The 25,090-nt window shown below is 40.4% G+C and overlaps 1 protein-coding gene across 1 annotated transcript; it reads left to right on the top strand.

Moving 5' to 3' along the window:
* Window positions 1-276: 276 nt before the first annotated feature.
* Window positions 277-13,298, top strand: MEPE (matrix extracellular phosphoglycoprotein). The gene is given in 4 exon segments (XM_053595682.1): window positions 277-330; window positions 4,270-4,323; window positions 5,315-5,407; window positions 11,681-13,298. Coding segments are annotated over 4 exon segments (1,674 nt in total). The 3' UTR covers window positions 13,154-13,298.
* Window positions 13,299-25,090: the final 11,792 nt, after the last annotated feature.

Below are 25,090 nucleotides of genomic sequence, written 5' to 3' on the forward strand. Positions count from 1 at the left end.
TTTGGATCAACTGACTTTATTTCAGTGGTGCTAAAGAATTTTCATTCTCACATTGGAATAATTAGACAGATAAAAGGTCTGAGATTAAAATATCAGCACTTGGATATAAATAAATCATGCACAGTTTATACATATATATAACAAAGGGAAATACACTGCTGGGGGAAGGAAGTTTAATAATACACCCCTGTGTTTCATTTCTTCTTATGACTGTAGTTCATCCTCAGCAGTGCTTTAGGGTAAAACATTATTGTCTTTTCACAGAAATTCTCAAAGATGCAAGTTGTCTGTGTGGGACTGCTCCTTTTCAGTGTGGCCTGGGCAGCAGCAGTAAGCATTTACGAATTCATTTATAAATGAATTACATGTTTCATATGTAATCTCTCGCTCTGTTTTTTTAAAGCAATGTCTATATAAATTAGTGACATTGACCTAACTCAGTTACAATAAAGTACCAAGCGAATGGAAAGCATCCAGTCCTCAACACAAATGCCTGCCACGGAGGAGGCTGGCATTACACATGCGCTAAATTATGGGATGCCATGTTACATTTAAAAGACCAAAACCAATATTTTTGAAAAAACGAAAGTTGGCCACAGCATTTCAAATCAGCTGACACTAATGAGTGATACCCAAAGACATTACAACATGTCCAAAGAGCATTTCAGTGTTATTACTAACACCTTTAAGAATTTTGGCATCAATGTTTTAAGGGTAACCAACTAGATGTTATAAATTGATGACAATGCAAAAAGATGAGAACTTTTCTGTATTTCTCGCAATACCCCAGTGCCGTGGAACCCTGCTAATGGTTTCTGCTCATCAGAGAGGCCAAGGTTGGGGTGTAGGACCCCTAACTTAAACCAAAGCAAGCTCCTATTTCCTTCTGTACCTCTTCTTCCCTGTGCCTCACCCAGATGAGTGTTCAGGATGTGAATTAGCCAAATTGTCTTGTGAAAGTGCTGACTGTCACAGATATTTTCTGCACTGCAAACACAGTGCTAATCAGATAATGTCTGAACAGCATCCTAGCTACTGAGTAACCTTTTCAGCTGGAGAACCATGGAAACAAGTGTTTACTCCATCACCAATCGCACTGAAATACAGGTCCTCAGGCAACCAGATCTACAGGGGTGACCCAGGTCCTCTGTGAGGACGGCAGAAGTTGAGGAAGTATGTCCCTGTCACAGTACACATGTCCTCCATCCTGGGAGGCTGCACAGCTCACCCCTGACATCTGTCAGACCAGCTGCACTTGACCTGACCATCAGGGCCGGAGGCACACACTCAGGCACCACAGTGGGGCGGAGTCTCCCCCACCCAGCTCTGGCCAACAGCTGAGGATTTTATTTTGAGCAATACATTCCAAGGAGCCATTGGAGGGGATCTCCCTGGCCATTCTGCAGTGAATGTGCTGTGTTGACATTGAATCCATGACCACTGGGCACAAGAGGGGGGTCAGCTTTCCTCCCCAGAGGTGGACAGTGCCACCTCCATTGCAGGGCACATGCAGGCAGGGGACAGACACTGAGAGAGTGTGACTGGAGAAGGGAGGGGCGCAGATTTCAAATGAAGGAAGCTCGGCAAGGACAGGGAGGCAACATTTGGAACTGCAAATGGTTAAATGGGATGTTTTCTCGTGTGTATAGAGATCCTATTTTAGCAATTGCCTATATTCTTTGATGATAGATTTGTGGTTAAGAAATTAGTGTATACTGAGTCACTTGAATATGTCTTGGAATTAATCATAAACCAAATTCCAAATAATTTAAAAATGGAAAAAAATGAAAGATTTTTATCGGGTAGTACAATTCAATTAATATTCATCAATATGCAATTTGTGTAGAAAAACTTTGCTACACGTCACACTAAGTCATGAACTACACACGCACTAAGGTACTCTACACCGTCAATTGTGTCTTTCATACACCTGTGTGCGCATGTGTGTTCTGTGAGAAGAAGCCAAATACCCCAGACTGTCTTTTCTTCCTTTAGCTTAGTGACTGTCTGTCTGTCTCATTCACTTTTACGTTTTCTTCTTCTTACAGACTTGTTTCCAAAACTATTTTCACTGTTTTGATATTTTAAAGAATGATGCAAGGGTCTACATTTTTGTTTGTTTGCTGGTTGTTTATTTAATATTAATATGAGAGTACATATGTTTAGGTTACATTTTTTTACTTCTAACGTGAAGTTCAGGTTGTAGTTGAACACCAGGGGGCGTGCCGAACTCCCTCACATTGTGCACATTAGGTGCGATCCAGCCAATTGCCCTCCCTCCTCCCACCAGCCACCCTGCTTATTATATTCACAAATCGTAGAAGAATCAACATCAGAAAGAAATGCAATACAGAATGTAATTATAAAATATGCCCTGAAGATACTTAATAGAAACCTCAGGAACATTTTCTCTTATTACTAAATGTTTTTTCGTGTTTAATCATTTAATTTTTTTATTATTTTAACTCTGGGACTTTGAGACAGAGGATTTAGATGAAAATATCTTCTCTTCTCCCACTACCATGACCAGCTGTGTATCTCTTAGGGGTTACTGAGGACTCAGATGAGATTATTGCTACAAAGCAGTTTACTATCAGGGGTTTTGACAAACTATTGCTTGTTTCTAGAATGAAACAGAACATATTAGGCAGATATGCTTTGGAGTTCAGCTAAGGAGATGGAGTTTCTAAACTTTTGAGTTTATATTTCTAAGATGATTTTTTCAGCCAGAGTGCAGTCAGGAAAAGATAATCCACCATAGAGAGTTCAGTAGAGGGATTGTATTTGGAGAACTAGCCATAAAGTACAGGAAGGACAGAAAGGGCAAATCGGCTGTGATGAGGGCACCCAAAGACTGAAATTATTACCACCCCTCGGGTTGGAAGGGAAAGCAGGAGGTGGGTCTCCAGTCTCCTCTGGGGACTAAGACCACAAAGGAGTCAGACCCAGTTCTGGAGGTGTGGCCCCTAAGACAGAAAGCAGGGGAGGAACACACCATGGCTTCTTCTCCTTCTATCCTCCAGTCCCAGGCCAAGACTCCATCAGCCAAAGTCAGACTGAAGCCAGACGGCAAGGAGCTTGGGAAATGCGATTTGCAGGAATCAGCCCAGATTCCTGGGCTGGAGAGTACTGGATCCGAGAGCAAGCAGGAGTATTCCTGCTGGGAACAACCTGTCTGTGTAAAACCAAGTACAGAACTTTAAGGCTTATTCAGGAAGCACGCTCTCTTGGTAATTGAGACAGCTGGACTAAGCGGCCCCCATACCATTTGTCTTTTTATTTCATCTTTCCCTTAAGAGAGTCTCTCTCTGATAGAGCAACCCACCATGGTGCCTGCTTCCACGGCAGCGCAAAGTCAAAGAGGAACCAGTTCCACATCTGACATGGGCTAGGAATTTGGAAATGAAATAGAGAAATATAAATACTGAGAACAAGAAAGTTATTATGTTTATTCCTTTCACAGAAAACTTGCTCCAGGATTCTCGGGTCTCATTCTGTGTTCTTGCCTATGATATATCAACTTTAGGCCAAAACCTGGGACGAGCTGCAGGGGTCTATTTTTTTTTAGTTCTGGGCCATTCTCCACTTCAATAGCTACCTCTCACCTCTAGGTACCCTCAAGAAATTTTGACATTTTTATGTCAAATTAAAAAAAAAAAGAAAAAAAAAGAATTTGTCTCAATCTGCTGGCCACCTCTATTTTCTCTTTCCTGAACCAAATGTCCAGCCAGGTGACTGGAAGCAGGAAGGTTTTACCCTTAGGGGTGAACCAACCCCTTACGTGAATGGTTAGGGTTTTACTCTTGCTGGGCCACCAGCACCCTCATATTTTATTTCAATATAACAATTACTGAATTTATCTAATCAATGTGCATATAAAGTCCACATCCTTTAACTCTGATTTTAGGTCACTTATATTTAACTTATATTTAACAATTTCCAGTGTGCTGGGTTTTTTCCCAGTGGATACCAATGACACCAAGCTCCTTCACTCAGAGTCCCTCTCTTCCCCCACCACACCCACTTGGTAGTTCTGTGAGCTTAATTCCGTCTTTGTAATGGAGGGAGCACTGTCTCCATCTTCCGTATTATTGAAATAAATATTAAAAGTGAGCAGTGCCTCCATCTCTTTTTGGTTAAGAATAATTTTCCACATTGACTAATACAACCCAGTGAGAGAAAAAGAAATGAAACATTGGTTGTTTGAAGAAGTTATTGGAAAAGAAAGATGTTATATTTGGTGAAGTTTTGTTTCTTGTTTCCTTTCAGACATTTCAACCACAGACGGAGAAAACTAAGCAAGGGTGTGTGGAAGAGCAGCGGGTAAACAGAATTAGTCTTCTCAAATAACTCTTTTTCAGCTCTGTAAAGAAAAAAGTCAATAGGAGAATATTTTAACTGTCAGAACAGTCTTGGGCACTCAGATTAGAAGTGTAAGGTCATGCAACATAGTTTTGGTACTTCCTACTGAACCAGGTATTGTTAATTTCCACAAAGGGTGATTGAAAAGAGAAAGGCTTCCTGAATAGAGATGAGTTTCTCGTCCACGTGGTTTCTTCCTTCAAATGAAACAGGAGTTTGCCAGGCAACATCCAGAGGAGTAAGAATTCTAGAGTATCGTTACTAGCAAACAATGTTTCTGCCCTTATTCACACGACAAACATTATTCTCTGAGAGTGACAAAAAGAGAAAAAGGGGAAGGTGGCTAACAGGGCTTAGTGGGAAATTCTGTTTACGTGGAGTTCCTTTTCCATCTGCATCCAGAAAGTTAAACAAAGCCTCTCAGGTTTGCATGTCACCAAATCACAGCTTATGTCTGCCTATTGCGGTTTCTCCTGACAGTTCTAGAAAATTCTGTTCTAAGAACTAACAATCTTCTGTTCTTTATCTTGGCTGAAAATTATAAGGCCAAAACTGCACATTTAAGAGCCTAAATGTTCATGCTGTGAATTTTGCCAATTGGACATCAGACACAAATATTGTAAAACCTGCCTTTCTCCTAATCCCCTCTCCCTTTCCCATCTGAAAATATTTCCAAATGCTTAATTTCATTTGGTAATAAAATTGATGCACCCTGGGAGGGAAAGCAGTCCACAGTCACTCTTAGGGAAAACAGATTTAGAGATGCCTGTTACCTTCAGGGCCTGGCTCACCCACGCCCCCCTGTGGTTATAGGAAGTATTACCATTTGTCAGAGGCAGATTCGACTGTGTCCAAGTTTAAAAAAAAAAAAATCTCGTACTATTAAAAAGAGAGCCAGAACACTTCTTACTAAAAGATAAACCCACCTTAATATAATGTTGTGGTTTTTAAGATAATGTACAAGGGTCACCATGAGAAACATGGGTATTATGTTTTTAAGTATGTTTATACATCACCTGGGAAGAAAAATTAAACTGACACAAAGGTTAGCTGAATGTTTCAGTGACTGTCCTTATCGTGAACCGACCTCTGGACTGACACTAGGAAAGCCTGGAAGGAAAGGGAAGCTTACTTCTGCCTGTTCTGGGGCCTCCGTCTGCAGCCGGCTTCTTTCCCTTTCCCCCACACTCCTGAACTCCTGAGCCTCTCCACTGCAGAACTCTGCTCTGGACATTCCTGATCCCCATGCCATGGCCTGGACCTTGCTCTGCCTCAGGACCTGCTACTGCAGGTGTGTTTCTAGTGGACCCCAGATGCCCAGGAACTGCTATGTTACCGCTTCTGAATAATGTTTGATCTTTTATAAAGAGGTTTTTTGAGCATATTCCACCATATGTTCTGCCTGTGAATCCCCTGGTGGGGATTTCACCAGGGGAAAGTTAATAGGAGAAGGTTTTTTGGCCTTAAAAGTGACACATTTTAGTGTCCCTTAAATTTATTCTATGGATGACTCCGTGTCAGATGCTCAGAAGAGAAAGAATCAGGCCCTTGTCGCCGGGACAAAAATAATTCTTTTCATCCCGTCCCTTCTTGCAGGCTAATTGACCAAAGGGCTGGTAACAGCTGAAAACACCATCAGCAAAAGAACTATTTGCTTTTTCCAAATCTGGCTTCATTTCCCCCTTAGAAGTAGTAGTTTCCTTTCACAATATTTTTTTCTTCTGCTCAATATATTTAGATGGCATCTCTAACCCTACAACTAACTGCTTATGCAAGCAAGTTAACATTTATTCATTTAACAAATATATGTTGAGTTCTTTCTATTGTGTAAATGTTATGTCAAATGAACTTAATTATTTCCTTTTAAGATCTTAGAGTTAAGAAATAAACAAAAGATACTTAACAAAAATTATTATAAATCAAGACAGAATGTGGAGTACTATATGAATGGGACGCGCCCCCCCCCAAAAAAGAAGAAAAAATCTACTTAGGAGTTTGGAGTAGAAAGAAATTAGTTCCTGGCATGGTGTTCAGGGAAAGCTACATAATGGAAGTAATTGAGCTGGGCCTTGGAGGATGGGTAGGATTTGAGCAAACAGAAGTGAGTAGGAGAGGCCGTTCTCCATGAAAAGAAATTATATGAGCTGAGACATGGAGACAGAACAGCAGAGGAAACCAGAACAGCCGACCAATGCGTAGTCCATGGACTGTCCATACAGTCAGTGATGCCACCAGAAATCATTTAACATAAACAGATGCAAAAAAAGAAAGCTTTTCCTATTTTCTTTTTTTTTTTTTTGGCTGTTTTTGGCCGGGGCTGGGTTTGAACCCGCCACCTTCCGTATATGGGGCCAGCGCCCCACTCCTTTGAGCCACAGGCACCGTCCCTATTTTTTCCTTTGTACAAATGATTAAGCATCACATACTACAGTTTAAAAGTTGTTTTAAACTGTATTTAGGAGTATTTAACTCTACTTAGGAGTCTTCTAATAGCTATTTAGTATGCGTACTTCTCTTTTAAAAGCAGTGGAAACACCAAAAGTAAAACAAAACTTCCCACTTCAGCATAGGAATAGAAAAGAAATAGGAAGGGATTATTATAGTTTATTGAGTCTCTAACCCACCTGTTTAATTCAAAAGGTTCTATTAGCGATGAGTAAATGGATTTAATTGCAGAGGAAAACACAAATGTCAAAGTAATACTTTCCAAGACTCAATGACTTAAAATAAGTCAAATGTTTAAAATGCCTCTTATTTAGAAATATACTGCACCACTACAAAGTTTATTTCTATTCTTTTTTCTTGTGGAAAAATCTCATTTATTGTCAGAAGATACTCACCAATATAAAAAAATTGGTGAAAAATGGTATCACAACTTTAACAAATAAATCACTTCCGATTATACCTTAAAATACTCATGTAGACTGCATATTAGGCAGCTTCTTAAAAGTAGAGGGCTCTTCTATAAACCATTTTTATTTTGAAATTCAAGTGTGAACTGATTCAATTTCCCCACTGCTTCCAACAGTTAACAAAATACATATATAAAAGCAAACAGTCCTTGGAGTAGAACAGTACTCCTGTCTGGGAATGGAAAAAAGAAAGAAAGGAAGACAGAGATAGAAAGAGAGCCCAGCTAAAATTTAGAATCTGTTTGGGACAATATACCATCAGGTGCTACAAGCTTGCAGTACTCACAGCCAGAGGATGCCATTCAGGCAGAACCTGGACAGAGAGGTTCTCCATCTGCCACTACAACCAGTGTTAGAGAAACCCAGGGACTGGGAGAACAGCTGTGCATCCGATAATCAAACAGCTGTTACTACCATCATGAAGAAGAGCAAACTACCATTCAGTGCAGGGCTACCTAGACTGCTGTGTGAAATAATAGTGACTGTCATTTATACAGAACTTGTTTTATGATAGGTGTGCTAGATGCTTTACATGCATTATATCATTTAATAAAACCATTGCATTCTACCAGCAATCCTGAAAGGTAGGTGTCATTTTTCTTACTTTATAGCTAAGAAAGCTGAGGGTTAGAAAAGTAAAATAAGGCTCCCAAGATCACAGAGCTCACAAATGGCTGCGTTAGGCTGATTCTGATTCTAATACATGTGCTCTTTCCACAGCAAAACTACTGTCAATGAACCTGGGAATGGGGGATTACAAAAGACCATCTGGCAACCCCTGCCTGTTATTTCTCTGTGCACCCTATGATCCTGTCTTCCCTGAGTCCAGCTTTTCTATCTTTTGCTATTTTCCCTGCACACTAGCTCCAATAGTAAGAACTCCCAGCTGACTGCTCTCTTTTTTCTCCATCCAGGAAGTCTTACCTATTTTGACATCCTTAATTAACACTTCTAAGAAGATATCCACATCCTTAATTAACACTTCTAAGAAGATATCCAGCCAACAGGTGGAAGTGGTAGCCAAAAAGGACAAAATTAAGCCATATTGGTAAAAACAGGGCTACGGCCAGGATGGGGAAGCTTGTGGATGTCCTGCGTTCTGAGCTGGTCAGGCCACAACGAAGTCTGGGGCTGATGTGGGACCCCACAAACTAACAGGGATCCATTATCAAGTGATGGGTCTAAACACAGTGAGCTCATACAAAAGAACAAGTGTTAACCTGTAGAGGGGAAAGCATCCCATGAGTTTGGAGGAAAATTAAATGTTTTTCAACCCTGGAAGGGTTTCAACTTTAATAGTTGTTGCATCAAGAAAAACAGATACTAGTTTCAGGTTAAAAATATTTTTTAATTGAAAAAAATTACAACTAAACATAGGTGAAAAGATCTGGCCTGAAAAGTAATAAGCAGTTAGGCCAATAATGTGGGGTTGACCCTAGTTTATGAAAACTGGGAAGGACTTGTGCTGGGTGAGCCCTGAGAGTCTGTGATACCCAACTCCAAATCTCTAACCGGATATTCCCTTAACATCAATATGCCTAATATTACAGTCATTATCTTTTTCATCCTGTCTTCATTTTTACATGTCAACATTCTAATTCATTTTAGTTATTAAGCCTTCTTCTATTTGGGAACCAATAAGAAGGTTTTATACTTGGTAATGTCTTTCTTTGGCTTAATCCTAACCCAAGTGATTACATTTCATTCCTAGATATTACAAAGGTCTCCTAACTGTTCTTTCTTACTACTGTTGCTTCTAAACTCCTGATTTTCATTTTTTTTTTTTTTTGAGACAGAGTCTCTGTTGCCCTTAGTAGAGTGCTATGGGCAACACAGCTCCCAGCAACCTCCAAGTCTTGGGTTTAAGCAATTCTCTTGCCTCAGCCTCCCAAGTAGCTGGTACTACAGGCGCCTGTCACAATGCCTGGCTATTTTTTTGTGGTAGCTGTCATTGTTGTTTGACCTGGGCCGGTTTCGAACCCGCCCGCCAGCCTCAGTGTATGTGGCTGGCGCCATAACCACTGTGCTATGGGCGCCAAGCTCTGATTTTCATTTTGTTAATCTCTTCTGAAATTTCACAAGCTCTTCATACTCTACAAGATGAAACCAAATCCTTCACTCTGGCATCCCAGGTCCTATAGTCTCCTGTATGCCTTTTGTCTTTGCAAACCCCAGTGGAAATGAGGTCTATGCCTCACAGCTCTGCCCCAGCCCTTTTTACCCTGCTAGGCCTGCTGCCTTTGCCAATCCATAGGTCACCAGGGATTACTCAGAACAGGTAGCACCAAGCACCACTTCTTACATGTCCCAGCCCCTCCGTGACTATCTCTCATGTTGATTTCACATTACTCACCAGTTCAAAGGCCTGTGTAGTGATGTGGTAGGTTCTAGCTCACTACAACTGAAAGGTGAAAAGAAAGTACATCCTCGTCCTTTACTCTGTAACTGTCCTGTTGCTCAAGAGCTCTTACCCCTGTGTTAACAGAGGGGCAAGGGAGGGTGCAGATTCAGTCTGTTGAAATGTCAGATTACTTAATAATGTAAGGAGTTCATTAAATAAATTCTTCAGTGTCTTTTAGATAAAAACACTCAGATCCTCACTCCCCCTCCCTGCACTAAGATGACATCCAGGGCTGGGCTATCCCATCCAGTACATATCGCACATCATTACACAGGAGCGGAGGGGATTCTGAGTCAGATGTGCTTGGGGCAATGTTGCTTCACCTCCTGTGTGCTGCTTTTCCTGCTGTATCCTAATTTTAGAGTCCTCTTTAAAGGACTCTAAAAACTCTTTATAGTTTGATTGACTCACATTTGTCCCACATATGTTCCCTGTAAGTTTCTCCTTTTAAAGCCTCCTCACTTCCTCTGTGGCAGTGGTCCTCAACCTTCCTAATACCACGACCCTTTAATACAGGGTGACCCCCCCCAGGGTGACCCATGTTGTGGTGACCCCCAACCATAAAGTTATTTTTGTTGCTACTTCATTACTGTATTTTTGCTACTGTTATGAATAGTAATGTAAATATCTGATATTAGGCGACCCCTGTGAGAGGGTCATTCGATCCCCCAAAGGGGTCGTGACCCACAGGTTGAGAACCGCTGCTCTATGGTGACATGCTCTGGAAAGCTCCCATCAGACTGTCAAACGTTTCTATGCCTAGCCTATGCCACAGAGACATAGTGAGTGGCACAGGGCAGAGTCAGTCTCAGCTCCCCCTTCTCCCTGCCCACGTTGTTTCTGCCAAGCTTACCGAATCCTGGCTGTACCCCAGGCTAGCAGAGCCCAGGCCTTGAAGCTGATCTTGCCCAAAAAGGATAAATCAAGATACAGACATAAGCACTTTCCTCTGCCTCCCCCACTTTCTCTTTTTCATCCCATTTTTCTCCCACGGACTTTTCTTTCCTGGACCTTTGTTACTTCAATTTATGGTCTAGAATAGTCCTTCTCAGAATGAAGTCTCTGACCCGGAGCCTTAGCTTCATCTGGGAGATTATCATAAATGCCAATTCTAGAGCCCCGCCCCATAGCTACTGAATCAGAAACTCAGGCCTTTGGGTCCAACAATCTCTGTTTTAGCAAGACTTCCACATAATTCCGATAAATGCCAAGTGCCCTTATTAGATGACAAAGGGGAAGAAAATGTCATTAGTGAACCCTTTTTCAGACAATAGCTGGAATTTCAAAATGCTGCAAGATCCTTTGTTTAAATATCTGAAATTGAATATTACCTAGATTCTTCTATTTGTAGATTTTCCTGAATTTTCTGCAAAAAACAAAAAAAGAAAAAGAAAGAAGAAAGGAAATAAAAGAAAAATTCTTCCTGTAGACAGATGGATACCTCTGATGATGGGGGCAAGTAGGAGGAGAAAGAGAGAGATTAATTTTTAAATTAATTTTAAATTAAATTATTAATTTAAAAATATGAACTCCATTTCAATTGCAATGACTTACTAGTCCAAAGATGAGGAAAGAGCACCCTCTTTAATCATGTTTTCCTTAAATTCAGATCCCCCCTTCAAAATCAGGCCCTAATCTACATTTCCAAATTTATTTCTCATTCTTCTCTTTAGGAATTTCTCTCCACCAGCCATACAGATTTATTCATATCATCTTTCCATTGTTTCCTGTTTCCAAACAATTGAATATGCCATTTATTCTTAAAATATCCTTGCCATTTCCCTCCAATACATCTGAATCTTACACATCACACACATTCTTCAAGTTCATTCTTTTTTCTCCTGAAACCTGTGGCCATTCCAGAATGACCTCTACCAAAAAACCTCTATTGAGTTAATAGACAGTTTTCATTAAATATAGGGGAGGGGGAGAATTAATATTGCCTAAGAATTGCTAGATTTTTGAAAATTTTACATAAAATAATCACTTGCAAATTGTACTTTAGCAGGAAGAAAAAAACAAGCACAATATCACTCTTCATTATTCTGCTAATAGAAGAAATCAAGAGCCATCACCTAAAGAAAATATTGCCCACAAAAGAGAGAAAAATGTGTCCTTTTCTGAATCCAATGAAAATAACCAAAGTAGTAAATCTTCAAGTCTTTTTGCAAATAGACAGACACTGAATGAAGACTACAGTATTAGTAACAAAGAGAATGTCCACCATGACCTAAAGATGTCCATGTATCTCGAGTCACCTGGGAATAATGAAGCTGATGATGGAGATAATGGTGTCAGCAGACTACATGACCAGGAGGAATATAGTGCAGCTCTCATCAGAAAAAATATGCAGCCTGTAAAGGGTCCAGTGACTGTGATGAAACTCTTAGGGGAAGCAAACAAAAAGAACAAACCTAGGAATGTTCTACACAAGATTGCAGCAGGTGTGAACTATGCTAAAGCCCACTCAAAAGATAAAAAGAATGCTCAAAGACATTCCCAAGTCCAGAATAGTCCAGTAAAAGCCAAAAGCAGTCATCATATCCAACATAACACTGGCTCCCTGAAACATCTCTCAAAAGTCAAAAGAATCCCCAGTGATTTTGAAGGCAGTGGTTACTCAGATCTTCAAGAAAGAGGAGACAATGATATCTCTTCTTTCAGTGGAGATGGCCAACCTTTTCAGGACATTTCTGGTAAAGGAGGAGCCATTGGTCCTGACGTGGAAGGCGTGGATATTCAAACCAGGGTTTCAGGCACAGGGGAAGCTGAGACTCTCACTCCTGACACAAGAGGGCCAGGTCATAATGAGATCCCAGAGAGAGAAGAACATGGCGGCAATGCTATTGGAACCAGGGATGAGACAGCAAGACAGCCAGATGCTGTTGATATCAGTCTTGTAGAGGGCAGTAACGACATCATAGGTAGTACCAACTTTAAGGAACTCCCTGGAAAAGAAGGAAACAGAGTGGATGCTGGCAGCCAAAATGCTCACCAAGGGAAAATAGAGTTTCATTACCCTCAGACGCCCTCACAGGAGAAAAGAAAAGAAGGCGGTAGGGATGTAACCGGAAGTTCCAATTATAATGAAATCCCTAAAAATGGCAAAGGTAGTACTAGAAAGGGTACAGAACATTCTAGTAGGAACCAAGCAAGTATAAATGAGAAGCAAAGATTTTCTGGTAAGGGCAAGAATCAGGGCCAGCTTGTTCCTTCTCATGGCCTTGATAATGAAGTTAAAAATGAAATAGGATCCCATTATGGCCCGGATCATGACAGGGATATAACACACAGCAGAAAGCATCATTATGCACCCCACAGACAAAATAATTCTGTGAGAAACAATGGTATACCCCAAAGGAAAGGCACCAGGGGTTACAGGAGACCCCACTCGTACAGGGGGCTTAGCTCCCCTGGAAAGGATGGCAGCAGTGAGTCATCTGACAGTGGCAGTTCAAGTGACAGTGACGGTGACTAGTCCATGAGGCATTCACAGAAGGGTCGCGGTGTGAAGGGCTAGCCATCTGTGGGTCACCATAGAGGAGAGCCACCTGACAGCTGACCCAATGAAGAGAGGAGAGAGCAGGGAAATAGGTGAGCCAAGAAGGCTGGTCTGTGCAGGGGAATTTTGGTTGTCTAATGATCGGAGCATGAAATTGTATACAAAGCTATAATTCTTTTTTTTAAGTAAACAAAAAAACTCATTAAAGATTTATGAAATAGGTGACATTTGAATAGGTGTCATTTTAAAATAGCTTGTGAATGTCACAAATGCCTTGTTTGCTCTGTAGACACAGAAATAAACAATATCTCCCTCTCTATGTTACGTGGAAATAGACAGCATCTCCCTCCCTACGTTAATCTGTAATTAAATGATCTGTAGGAAACCCTTTTGTCTGTGGTACTTCATTTCAGAGGCAATAAGATTAGCTCTGCCTCCAGCAAAGGTAGTGCCTGTGGAATTAACCCCCGGGAGAAAGCTGAAACCGGCTTTACCTTTTTTCCTTTGATCTCTCTCTGCTCTTATAAAAAATATCCTCCTAGGCTCTTTCCTCCGTTGTACATTCATAACTTCTCATAAGGCAAATGTTACTTCCTGAAATATCTCCATATTATTATTTTTCTCAATTCTAGCTCCTTCCAGACAAAGAGGAGAATAGGGTTGGGGGAGGCAATAGGAAGAATTTGAGGAGGAACACAAATGCAAAGCCAAGACAAAAGCTTAGTCCAGAAGGTTTATTTATTGGTTGATTCCAAATCATTACCAGCCTATTTCCTTCTCTCATGTTTTATTATAAATGCTTTTTCAGCTAATGATGACCCTGTAACACTGTTCTGGAAATTAGAACTAAGTCTTCTAGCAAGGGAGGCAGTCAGAGTTCCGGCAGGCTTTTGCTCCTCCAGATAAGAAGAACTTACACAGCTGGTCTACCATCCTTCCTCCTTCCCTACCCCCTGGGTGGCTCCACAGAGTGTGATGCCTGGAGGTGCAGCAGCCATCTTGTGGCCATGAGGAGAAGGACAAAGTAATGACAGAGGTGCCACTGAGCCAGCTCTATCAGCCTCCTACCTCCTGGCTGTGTCCTTGTTTTGTGAAAAAAATTATTCTCTATTTGTTAAACCACTATTTTTTTGGTAAATGATCACTGAACTGAATTTCTAATTGATACATCTTTCCATTCCTCACATTCTTCTAAATGAGGAGGGCCAGGAGAAGAAGAAAAGTGCACATAATTTCTCCTGTCTCTATAAGAACTAAGTTCCCAAACAGCAGAAATCATGACTGGCACGTTCAGTACAGCACTCCGATTACTGAGGTGAATCATGTATGTAACAAAAGTGAATCCACATCAATGCCAATCCAACATGATGGCACCTCCAAAAAATCTGAACTCCTACATTGGGTAGGTAGGAAGTGTTATTTACCAAATAAAAGTAGCAACATAAATGATGGAACCAATGGGTTTTTCTACACGTTCATAAATAACCATCACTAACATTAAATCCTGTAATCTGTGCAGTTACTATATAATATGGGTGTCATTGTTATGTCCATTTTACAGATGAAGAAACTGAGACAGAGAACTGTAAGTAAGTGTCCCAGCCTAGAAGCTCAGGTTTAAACCCAGGGAGTCTGGCTCCAGAGTGTTTGTTCTTAAACATTTAATGTGTTGCCATATATAGACGTATATCGTACACATTATATACGTATGGTGTGTACAAGCATGAAGTGTGTATATATTCATGCATATGTTTGTATACACACCTGTGCGCACACACACACAGAAACTTGAAAGAAATGCTGAGTAGAACTCTCATGGTTACCCATCGTCTTAATGTAACACAGATCAGTATCAATGGAAAGACTTAACATGTCACCCAGTGTCACTATCAGAGTTCCAGAATAAACTATTCCTAATACTTTGCTTTTTAAAAAATAAAAAACAATTTGGGCAAAAAATTTTTAAAAATGGAAGCAATTCATTAATGAAAAGAACTATAACAGAATTTCAGATTAATGAAATGAAATCAACCGACTACTTATATTTCAGGTTTTATCAGATTTTTACATGTGAATGGTCTGATCACATGAGAAACATTTGGTGTAGTAAAGGGAAAATAGGAACTGACAGAGCAGAGGAACCATTTCCTCGGTAAATACAGGAGCAGCTTCTAACATTCCTCTGTCCTAGTCTGCTATCTAGTGGAGAAACTGTACATTTCAATTCTCTGATTACATCTTGTTTCTTCTTTCTAAGCTTGAGTGTTCATGGCTATTTCTTGGGAACACAAGCAATGTTCCTATTTTCTTCATTTATTTAAGGGAACCTAGAAATGTTTCAACAGCCATGATGCGTTGCTACTGGATGTAGACATGAGGAGTTAGTGCAACACACCAGGACCAGAGGCCCACAAGGTCTCCCGCAGTCAGGAATGGGCCTGCGTTTGACCCAGACCCAGGTTTCAGCCATCAAGCTACACTATCTTCACTCTTTTAAAAAAATAAACACAGATTTCTAAAATAGGGCAGAAACCTTCAGCCTCTGATAGCTGCCTTATAAAGGACGATGGAAACAACCTAACCTGCCTTTCTTTTGTGCCCCCAAAGAAAAGGTCACTGTGCCAGTCCTGGGACCAGCTCCAACTCTGACACTTATTCACAAACTGCATACTCCCTGTAACCTCACCTTCCCAGATTTCTCTGCTTGTGAATATCTACCTTGATTTTACAAATTAATCTGTTCTTGGCAACTCTAGCCAGTCAAGGCAAGATATCTGCTCCTGCTTGGCATTGCCATGTAGCTCAGTTGAAAATCATTCACTGAATGACTGTATTTTACAAAATTCAGAGGCGATCAAAAGAAGAGATGGTCCTGGCCTTTATCAAAACTATTAATTTAGCCAAGGAGAGAGGCATATAAAAGATACAAGGCAGACTGTGGTAAGCTCCATAAGAGAAACATAGATAAAGCGAGACAGGAGGTTTCAGAAAGAGATGATGTTTAGCTGAAGGGGAGAGCGAGGATATAGTAAAATCTGTTTTCTGGAAGATGTTACACATTGAGAGAAGCTACAGACAGAAAGTCTCAACAGATAAATAAGAGCTTCACAGTCGATGCCTTTACCTGATGTGTGTTGCAGAGCTTAAGGTAAGTCTGGGAAGTGGCAGTGGGGAAGGTGGAGTCTGGGGCAGTCAGAAGGAGGACACCCCGCCGTGGGCAGTCGGGTCACTTACCAGATTGTCACTGTGCTCTACAGAAAACATCACATCATCTCCTCGCTCTGGCTTTAGGACCTGCTTTGAACAAAGTTGGAGCTCACGACACTGTGATGCTTTCACAGAAGCCCACCTTCTAGAAACAAATTCTAGTCACTTGAAGTTGACCGGTACAGATATTGATACTTACAGTCACAGGTGTTAAGACATAACGTTAGACGGCCCGGAGGAAAAGGAGAAGAAATAGATGGGTCTGGGTGAAAGTTATGGAAAAAGGAATTGGGGACAGAGGGAGAAGGGGGGATGGAATAGAGATTAGAAAAAAATGAATGAGGAAGTCTGAAAAAAAGGAGAGTAAAATTCCCTCAGTGCAGCCTCAAGGTCAGAAACCCAGATGGGGAAAAAGTAAGACCATGAGTAGACTCAGAATATTGCAAGAAAATCTCCATGTAAATACGTGATTTCAACTTTAGATAATAAGGACAAGAAGACCCGCAGGTCAACTCTGTTTCACTAAGTGAATAATACTCTGTCAATGTATGGGGACAGTTTAGAATAACACAGAGATGTTTAACTGGTGTGCCTTTCGGCACGCTGGTATGCTGTGAAAAATTTGTAAAGATCGTTAATTAAATTACTTTCTCAAAGCACAGTAAGTATATTCCATTTTTTTTTTTTTTTTTTTTTTTGCTCAACATAATTTAAGTGTGCCATGGATGTTTAACTATAGGTTCAAGTGTGCCGTGAGACAAAACAGGTTGGAAACCACTGAAAAACATATATGGTCCCTACGGCAATTACCATATTTGAATTTTAGGTAGATTGTTGCAATTGTTAGGTTCCTAGATTAGTAACAGAAATTAAACAATTTTAATTTAAATAATTTTTAATTAAAACAATAAAATGGAGAGTGTCTAGAAGACACCAGATATATTTTGTGAAGAAAGTAAGCTGTATTTTTTTTTTTGGCAAATGGGTAATTCTGATGCAGGTTGCCTGGGCTGATCTTAGAAACACTGTATTAGTGAGTGGATGGAGTAATATTTGTGATAAAAGGCCGTGAACGGGATCCAGGGATTTTCATTTGTTTCACATTCCGCAAAAGATTTTAATACAGACCAAAGTTTGGAATCATTTGCATGGGCTCTTTCCTGGTGACCTTCACATCAGTCTCCTGGGCCTCCTGGGTCTTTGGCCAGTCCAGACCTTCCCCTGCATTAGCCTGGCATTGTGGGAATGTTTCAGTCTATGGAGAAGAGATAGTTTGTCCTTGGGGATTATCTCATATCAACAAATAATGAAAGCATGACTTAAAGTGACTGCATAAGATACAAAAATGGACCTTTAGGTAGGCTCTTGTCTAAGTGTTCACAGTTCCCCAATTCACTGCTCTAAAGGAAACAACCTGGTGGTTGTAGAGCTGTGGAGTGCCACTGGTCATGTACAAATCGGTGATTCTAAGGGGACAGGACAACAGCTGTTCAAAGTTAGTCTCTTTGAAAAAGACAGAACAGGAAGTATGATGAAGGAAACAAGGAATAAAGGGAAAGAGAAAAAGTCACAACGTTCAGATTTGAGATTGACTTTGTTGCCTCAGAGTGCACAAAAATTTGAGTTCTAGAAGACCGTTCCCTGTTAACAGAATCTTTAGTCAATAGAACTTCTAAACAACAGTCCATGAATCTGTCATGTTCTTCTACCAAACCTGACTTTGCCCATGTTCAGTGGTGGAGCTCTTTCCTCCACAGAGGTCCAGAGAGAGGAAAGGAACATGCCCCCTTCCAGCAAGGGCCCCTCGGTAGAGCCATCATGTTTTATGATAAGGGACAGGAGATTGGCAGGATTAATGAAGAAGGAGATACAAGTGTGAAAGCCCCTTTCGCCCGGAGTCTCCCTGTAGCCAACAGAAACCAGTTTCCACTCTGCCCCTCCCATGTGGCACATGGTCTCTCGGGAATTATGGAGAAGCGAGGCGGCCTCATGTCAGCTTATCCTGCCTGTTCATTCTAACACTGACTACAAGCGTTTGAGAGCCATTTTGGAATTAATTTGTATTTATATCTTTTTCAAAATAACGTGTATGGTTTTTCTGATTATAAAAGATTAATATAATATGATAGATAAAATATAACATATATAATATACATAATTTTTATGTAAAATTATAAAAAACATAGAAATGTAAAGAACAAATAGTTTTATCACCCTTTTCCTTCTAGTTCTTTTTCTAAATAGGCACTCACATACGCATGCATTTTAAGAGCACTGATATCATATTTTTATTCTTTTTAATATCCTGTTTTGTTAACGTGTCATTTTGCCATATCACTAAATATTTTCAAATCATTTTTAAATTTTATCACATAAATCTACCACACTTTGTTCAGTTTACCATTGAAAGATATTTAGTGTTTTCCCAGTTTTTCTCTATCCTAAATGCTTGTGTTTTTCTGTATTAAATCTGAATGCCACTGTTATTTCATCACTATCCATAATATTAGCTATCTTTCAGCTTTTTGAGATACGGTTGACAAATAAAAATTGTATGTGATGGTTACCCGTTCTTTTTAAATGGCTGTGTAGAATTTCACTGCTTGGATTTGCTGTCAGTTTTTAGCCAAACTCCTATTGATGGGCATTCAAATTATTTTTCATTAGTTATTATTAAAATCAGTGTTACAATGAACATCTTTGGTCATATATCACTGTGGAGAGCAGTAGGGTAAATTCCTAGCAGTGCCAAGTCTATTTTAAATGTCAGATATGAAGGTGCAATACCAAGTTACCTATCCTCAAAAGAAGTGTCTTAAAGCAAGCAGGAGAACCCTGCACTTTACATAATCTGTCTCCCTGACTCTCCCATCCACACCCAATATGCCTGAAGGTAGTGAATTCCAAATTCCTGGGGCAGACGAGGTCCGATAGAGTCCTCTGAAAATCTTTATAATTCAGGATAACCTCGGGAGAACCTTCTCCTAAGATTATGATTCTTTGGTGGGTTCTAGGAATACGAATTTTAGTAAAACTTCCAGATGATTCTAACACAGCCGGATCTGAGAATCACCCATGCTGGAGTATCTAATGGTGAAAAGCAGGAAATAGTCACTAGGTGGCAGTCTCACTCACTTTTTTTTTAAACCATGTTGCAATAAAGTTAAGAGTTTGTTGATCTCATTCATAATTAAATTTGGAAATGATACCTCCCTAAAGGAAGTTATTTTTAAAACTATACAAGCAGGTGCCTCTCTTTTATAATTCCCATATCTCTTTAATTTAAAACTCCCTAATCACAAACAAGGACTCCTTTGTTAGAAGAATATTGTAATAGCCACCCCCCAGGAAACTTTAATCCAGATTTTTTTTTTTTTTTTGCACACATCTCTCCTATAAAATTCTGAAGTACCTATTTCCTCAAATAATAGCTGAAACTTTTTTTTTAATAGCTGGAATTTATCTTAACTAAAAATATCTCTTTTTCTTACTAATGTCTGGATAGCATTAAAGCCAAAGACCAGCTGTGCCAAAGCCCCTGACATTCACACTTGGCCGTTCTCTAACTTGCTCTGCACGGGTGCATAGATTCTTGGAAGGAACCTTGGAGGTCATTTGGTCTGGTGCTCATGTAAATCAGGTTCACTTTGTTTTAGCCCTACTAGCTAATGATTCTGTCACTGCTTACATGCTGACACTAACAGAGAACTTGTTACTTTGCACTTTTGGTGCTAGACAGAATGGTTTATTCTTTCTTTTTCCACATGGAGAACTGGAAGGCAGAACAATGGAAATTATTCAACTTGAACACAGAGAAAATAGCCAGTAAAAAAAAAAACAAACAAAAAGCAAGAGCAGAGGCCCAGGGCCCTGTAAGACTATAACAAAAGATTTAACACTGTGTCATTGGCTTCTAGAAGGAGTGGGAAAAGAGGGCAGGGAGGAAAAGTGCGTGAAGAAGTAAGTCAGAAAACTTTCCAAAGCTGTCAAAAGTCAAAAACCTCCAGGTTCAAAAAGCTGAGTGAACCCCAGGCAGGATAAACCCAAGGAAACCTACAGCAAGCTAGAAAGATCATGCAATTTTCTCCTTTCTGAAAAAAACAGTGAGAGAATCCGATGCACCCAGTAGCCCATTCCTTCTAGAGTAAGGTCATCTGATCTTAATGAAGGATTCTATTTCCTGACCTAACAAAGGGGTTAGCAAGAGCTGTCATCAGAATGTTATTACATGTGCCTGACAGTGAGTCCTTCATCCAAAATGCTTCACTGATTTGTCATTGACAACCATATAGTACCAAAGTATCCCTATTATAACAAGCAGCCTAAATACTTAAAATATATTTTTATAGGTTGTGTACTTCGAGTACATTAAGCCAATCTTCTTTATTTAATGATAATTAAACGTTGCCTTCAGGAAAGGTCAAATCATGTGATTTGGATGGGGAGAGAGAGGAGATATATGTATATATATATTTGTATATTCGATATATATCAAATACTAAGGGTAATACTTAATTCTCAAATATTTGGGTAGAAATTAGGGTAGTGGACATGTACCCTTGAATAGAGGACCCTCTAAGCTGTAGGGGTCCTCAAACTGCGGCCCACGGGCCACATACAGCGGTGTGATTATATTTGTTCCCATTTCGTTTTTTTACTTCAAAATAAGATATGTGCAGTGTGCCTAGGAATTTGTTCATAGTTTTTTTTTTTAAACTATAGTCCAGCCCTCCAACAGTCTGAGGGACAGTGAATTGGCCCCCTGTTTAAAAAGTTTGAGGACGCCTGAAAAGGACTTAAACACAACAAATGATAGTAACTAAAGGAAAATTGGAAACCATGAAGCCAGACTGGAGTCATCACCGATATCCATCCTCCCCTGCCCTGGGACACAGGTGCTCTGACTTTTGGACCTTTGGACTCCAAACCGATGCCAGCAACGCTCAGGTTCTCAGGCTCTGCATCACACCCCTGGCCTTCCTGGCTCTCTAACTTGCAGACAGCATACCATATCATAGGGCTTCTTGGCCTCTGAAATCACATGAGCCAATTCTCATTATAAATCTTCTCTTCCATCTATATTTGATTGATTCTGTTTCTCTGGAGATACCCTGACTTACACAGGTATGCCATTATCGGTAAAATAAAAAATTATAGAGATCCACAGAGAGGCAGGCCCAGCTACATAATTGGTGAAGCCCAGCGGAAATGAAAATGCAGAGGCTCTTGTTCAAAGAGTTCGGGGTGGGGGAAAGTGCTGTTAAGTACAAAAATCTAAAGCCCCTTCCTTTCTTCCATATATCTCATCTGCTCAAACACATGCTCCTGTGCCCTATCACGCTTCATCTACAAGTCTTAAATTTAAAGATAAACAGTAAGATTAACACCTTGGAGGGCTTTGTCAAAAAGGAAAACGGAAAAAGTAAAATAATCGATAAGAATTTCAAGCTGGCAAGAGCACAGCAGCAAACCAACAGGGTGGTGGCTTCAGAGCGTGGGGTTCTTTGTACCAGCACAGCTGACCTGCCTGTGAAGCCAGCCCTGCCCAGATCCCTGCTAGTCAGACACCACTGGCTTCCACTGACGTATGGAAAAGTTACAGACTTGCTCTTTAACTGCTGTTTGCAATCATACTTCTTATATTTTCAGCATTTGTTTCCATTTAGCCAAAAGGATGAGACAATTCAGGTTGCCGAGAAAAGTGTCTTCATCTGGCAACACAAGCGGTCCCTCCACAGTGGGGTCAGAGGCAGGAAGTCCCTGGAGAGAGCCTCTCCGTGGCTGGCTGATGAGGCAGGCCAGGAAGTCCAGGAGCTGGCAGCTTGCTCTACTTCAAGTTCAAACAAACATTTCCCCTGCAGGTGGGTTTCAGCAAACACCCTAAAGTCGACTTTATACAACACTTCATGGAAACACAGTGGGGCGAAATTAGCATCATTGCCACCCACTCTGTTTGGCTCACCTCATTCCCATTGCTTCCTGCGGCTGCCATGTCTCACTCCACAGACAGTCACACAAACACCACTTCCCAAACATCTTGAGGTCAATTTATATGCTCAGCATGTTCTAGGTTTCCACCACAGCACATGCAGGTGATTTGAAAGACTTTGCCAGCTCTGAAACTAAGTTTCTCAAACTCCCTGAAGCAGGTTTATGGGAGCGCCCTCTTCCCTTTTCAGTGGTAATTTTCTCCCTAGCAAGAAATCTTGTATATCCGTAAGCATGGCACTAATTATATACCGAATAGAGCTCAACTGTGTATCATAATGTGAGAAAAATGTATAGAGACAATATGTAAATGTCCCCTCTTTTTAAAAAAAATGCAGTGAATTGTAAATGTAACCTTTAACCTTGATGCACTTTTCTAACTATCTATAGCAGAGGTCCTCAAACTGCAGCCCATGGGCCACATCAGGCGGTGTGATTGTATTTGTTCCCGTTTTGTTCTTTTTACTTCAAAATAAGATATGTGCAGTGTGCATAGGAATTGGTTCATAATGTTTTTTTTATACTATAGTCCGCCCCTCCAACGGTCTGAGGGACAGTGAATTGGCCCCCTGTTTAAAAAGTTTGAGGACGCCTAATCTATAGTAAGGGATCATTGGCAGCCAGGCTCACATCTGGTATATACCCAATGGTGAGAGTATTAGAGGGAAGTTATTTTATTTATAATCTATTAATTTCCAGTTATGGTGCATCATAGATTTTCTTAAATCATTTGTATCATATTTTCTGACATTCATGAAAGAGTTTCAAAATAAAGCAGACTTTATTTTAATGGATGTTCTATTTAATCGTAATATTAGGAGAAAACAGGGATATTCTGAAATCCTTTCTAAAAACAATCAGGTATTCTTTTTTTACATTCACAAAATTCTCCTGTTACCACCCCAATCCCATTGAAACCATTTGAATTGAGGTTGTGTCAGCCATATTCTACCTGATAGGTTAGGTTATTGTGAGGAACAAGGGCTACAATGTGCACAATGAAGTTGTAGTATGACCCTGAGTAAGAAACTCTTTCCATGAAGCTTCTCAGAGGAGAAAACAGAAGGCAAACAGGTAAAGGTAGAAACTACAACAGTAAGGATGCAGCAGCACCTGTAGCTCAAAGGAGTAGGGCGCTGGCCCCATATGCCAGAGGTGGCAGGTTCAAACCCAGCCTTGGCCAAAAAAAAAAGAAGCTACAACAGTAAGGATGAAATTTTCCCCAAAGTGAGCATGAGGTAAAAGGTTTTCCAGTCACAATGAAAACTTAATTTGCTGACAAGGTCATGATCACATCAGACAGCACACAACCACAACTGGGAAAAAGAAAGTTACAGAAAGTATTGTTTAACTACAAAATTTGGAATAGTTCCAAACTACCTTTGGGCAGTGGCTGCCTGCCCTCCCACATTACATTATCTGTGCTTCTAACTTAATGCAAAAGCCCCTTGCCTTTCTCACCTATGGTGTCTGGTTTTATTTTTGAGGAGTCTAACTTGGTATTTGTTACTGGAATCCTTTTCACAAACAACCACATACTATAGTTAGTACAGTGCAATAAACCTCTGGCAACCAGAAGACTTTATTCACAATACAATGTGTGATTTTGAGTACATCTCTGATAATAGGAAATGGGCAGTGTTAATTTAATTTAAGGGAAGATCCTATTATCTTAAGCTAGTGAAGGAAATAAAGTGAACCTCACCTCATTTCCTAAGAATGGCTACAATTTGCAGCATGATCTCCTAAGAATCATTTCTTTACTTTCCACTATTAGAAGCCACAGCTTCTTCCAGAGGCCCAGAAAATATTTCGCATGCCTGGTTCTTCTGTAGATATTCTGACACCAGAACTTTGAACTTCCTTGGACTAGTGGTAAATGGGTGTACAAAGTTGCACAAAATCCAATATTAATGTCTCTCGAGACAGCTCTGAAGAACTGAAACACACTCCCTGCAGACCAGTTGGCTTAAATCACTTTTAGGATAATTAAATTTCCTAAGTCAAAAAAGTCACATTCATGAGATCCAGTCTCTAAGCACTGCTTTCAAAGAAACATAATTAATGAGCAGTGCCTGTGGCTCAAAGGAGTAGGGTGCCGGCCCCATATGCTGGAGGTGGCGGGTTCAAACCCAGCCCTGGCCCAAAAAAAAAAAAAAGAAACATAATTAATTGTGGTGGTTTAGGGAGCTATGTTATCGGAAGGGCACCACCAAACCTCTGGTGGTGACATTTTTTGTGGCATTTTACATAATATTGAGAAAGCACAGATTTTTCATCTTAAAGAATTGACTTTCCTGATGCCACTGAAGTTCAGAAGTCAAATGAATTAAGTGTAAGTCTAATCCTCACTTGCTTTTGACCCGTGTCATGAGCATCCGATTCACAATCCTGGGTAATGTATTTGTAATCACCCTTCCCGGTTCCTCTTGTGTTCAGTTTCTCTCTCACCTGGGTCCCCCAGAGCCTTTCTTGCCACCACCCCAGTATTTCCTCTGAAGCCTCTGACTTTCTGTCCCCTCTCATTTATGTCCATCTGTGGTCAATCTGAGCTTTTTCTTTACAATGTCTCCCGCCAATACCTTCTCAGGTTTTTGCCTCTCCGGTGAACCTGGTTTTCATCAGTGTTTCTCAACCTTCTTTTCAGTGTTGCTTTTCCTAAGGATTCTTTTTGGCCATAACCCCCTCCCACAGATATATCTTGTACTATATGTATAT

Source organism: Nycticebus coucang, chromosome 1 (assembly GCF_027406575.1).
Source record: "Nycticebus coucang isolate mNycCou1 chromosome 1, mNycCou1.pri, whole genome shotgun sequence".
Lineage (NCBI taxonomy): Eukaryota > Metazoa > Chordata > Mammalia > Primates > Lorisidae > Nycticebus > Nycticebus coucang.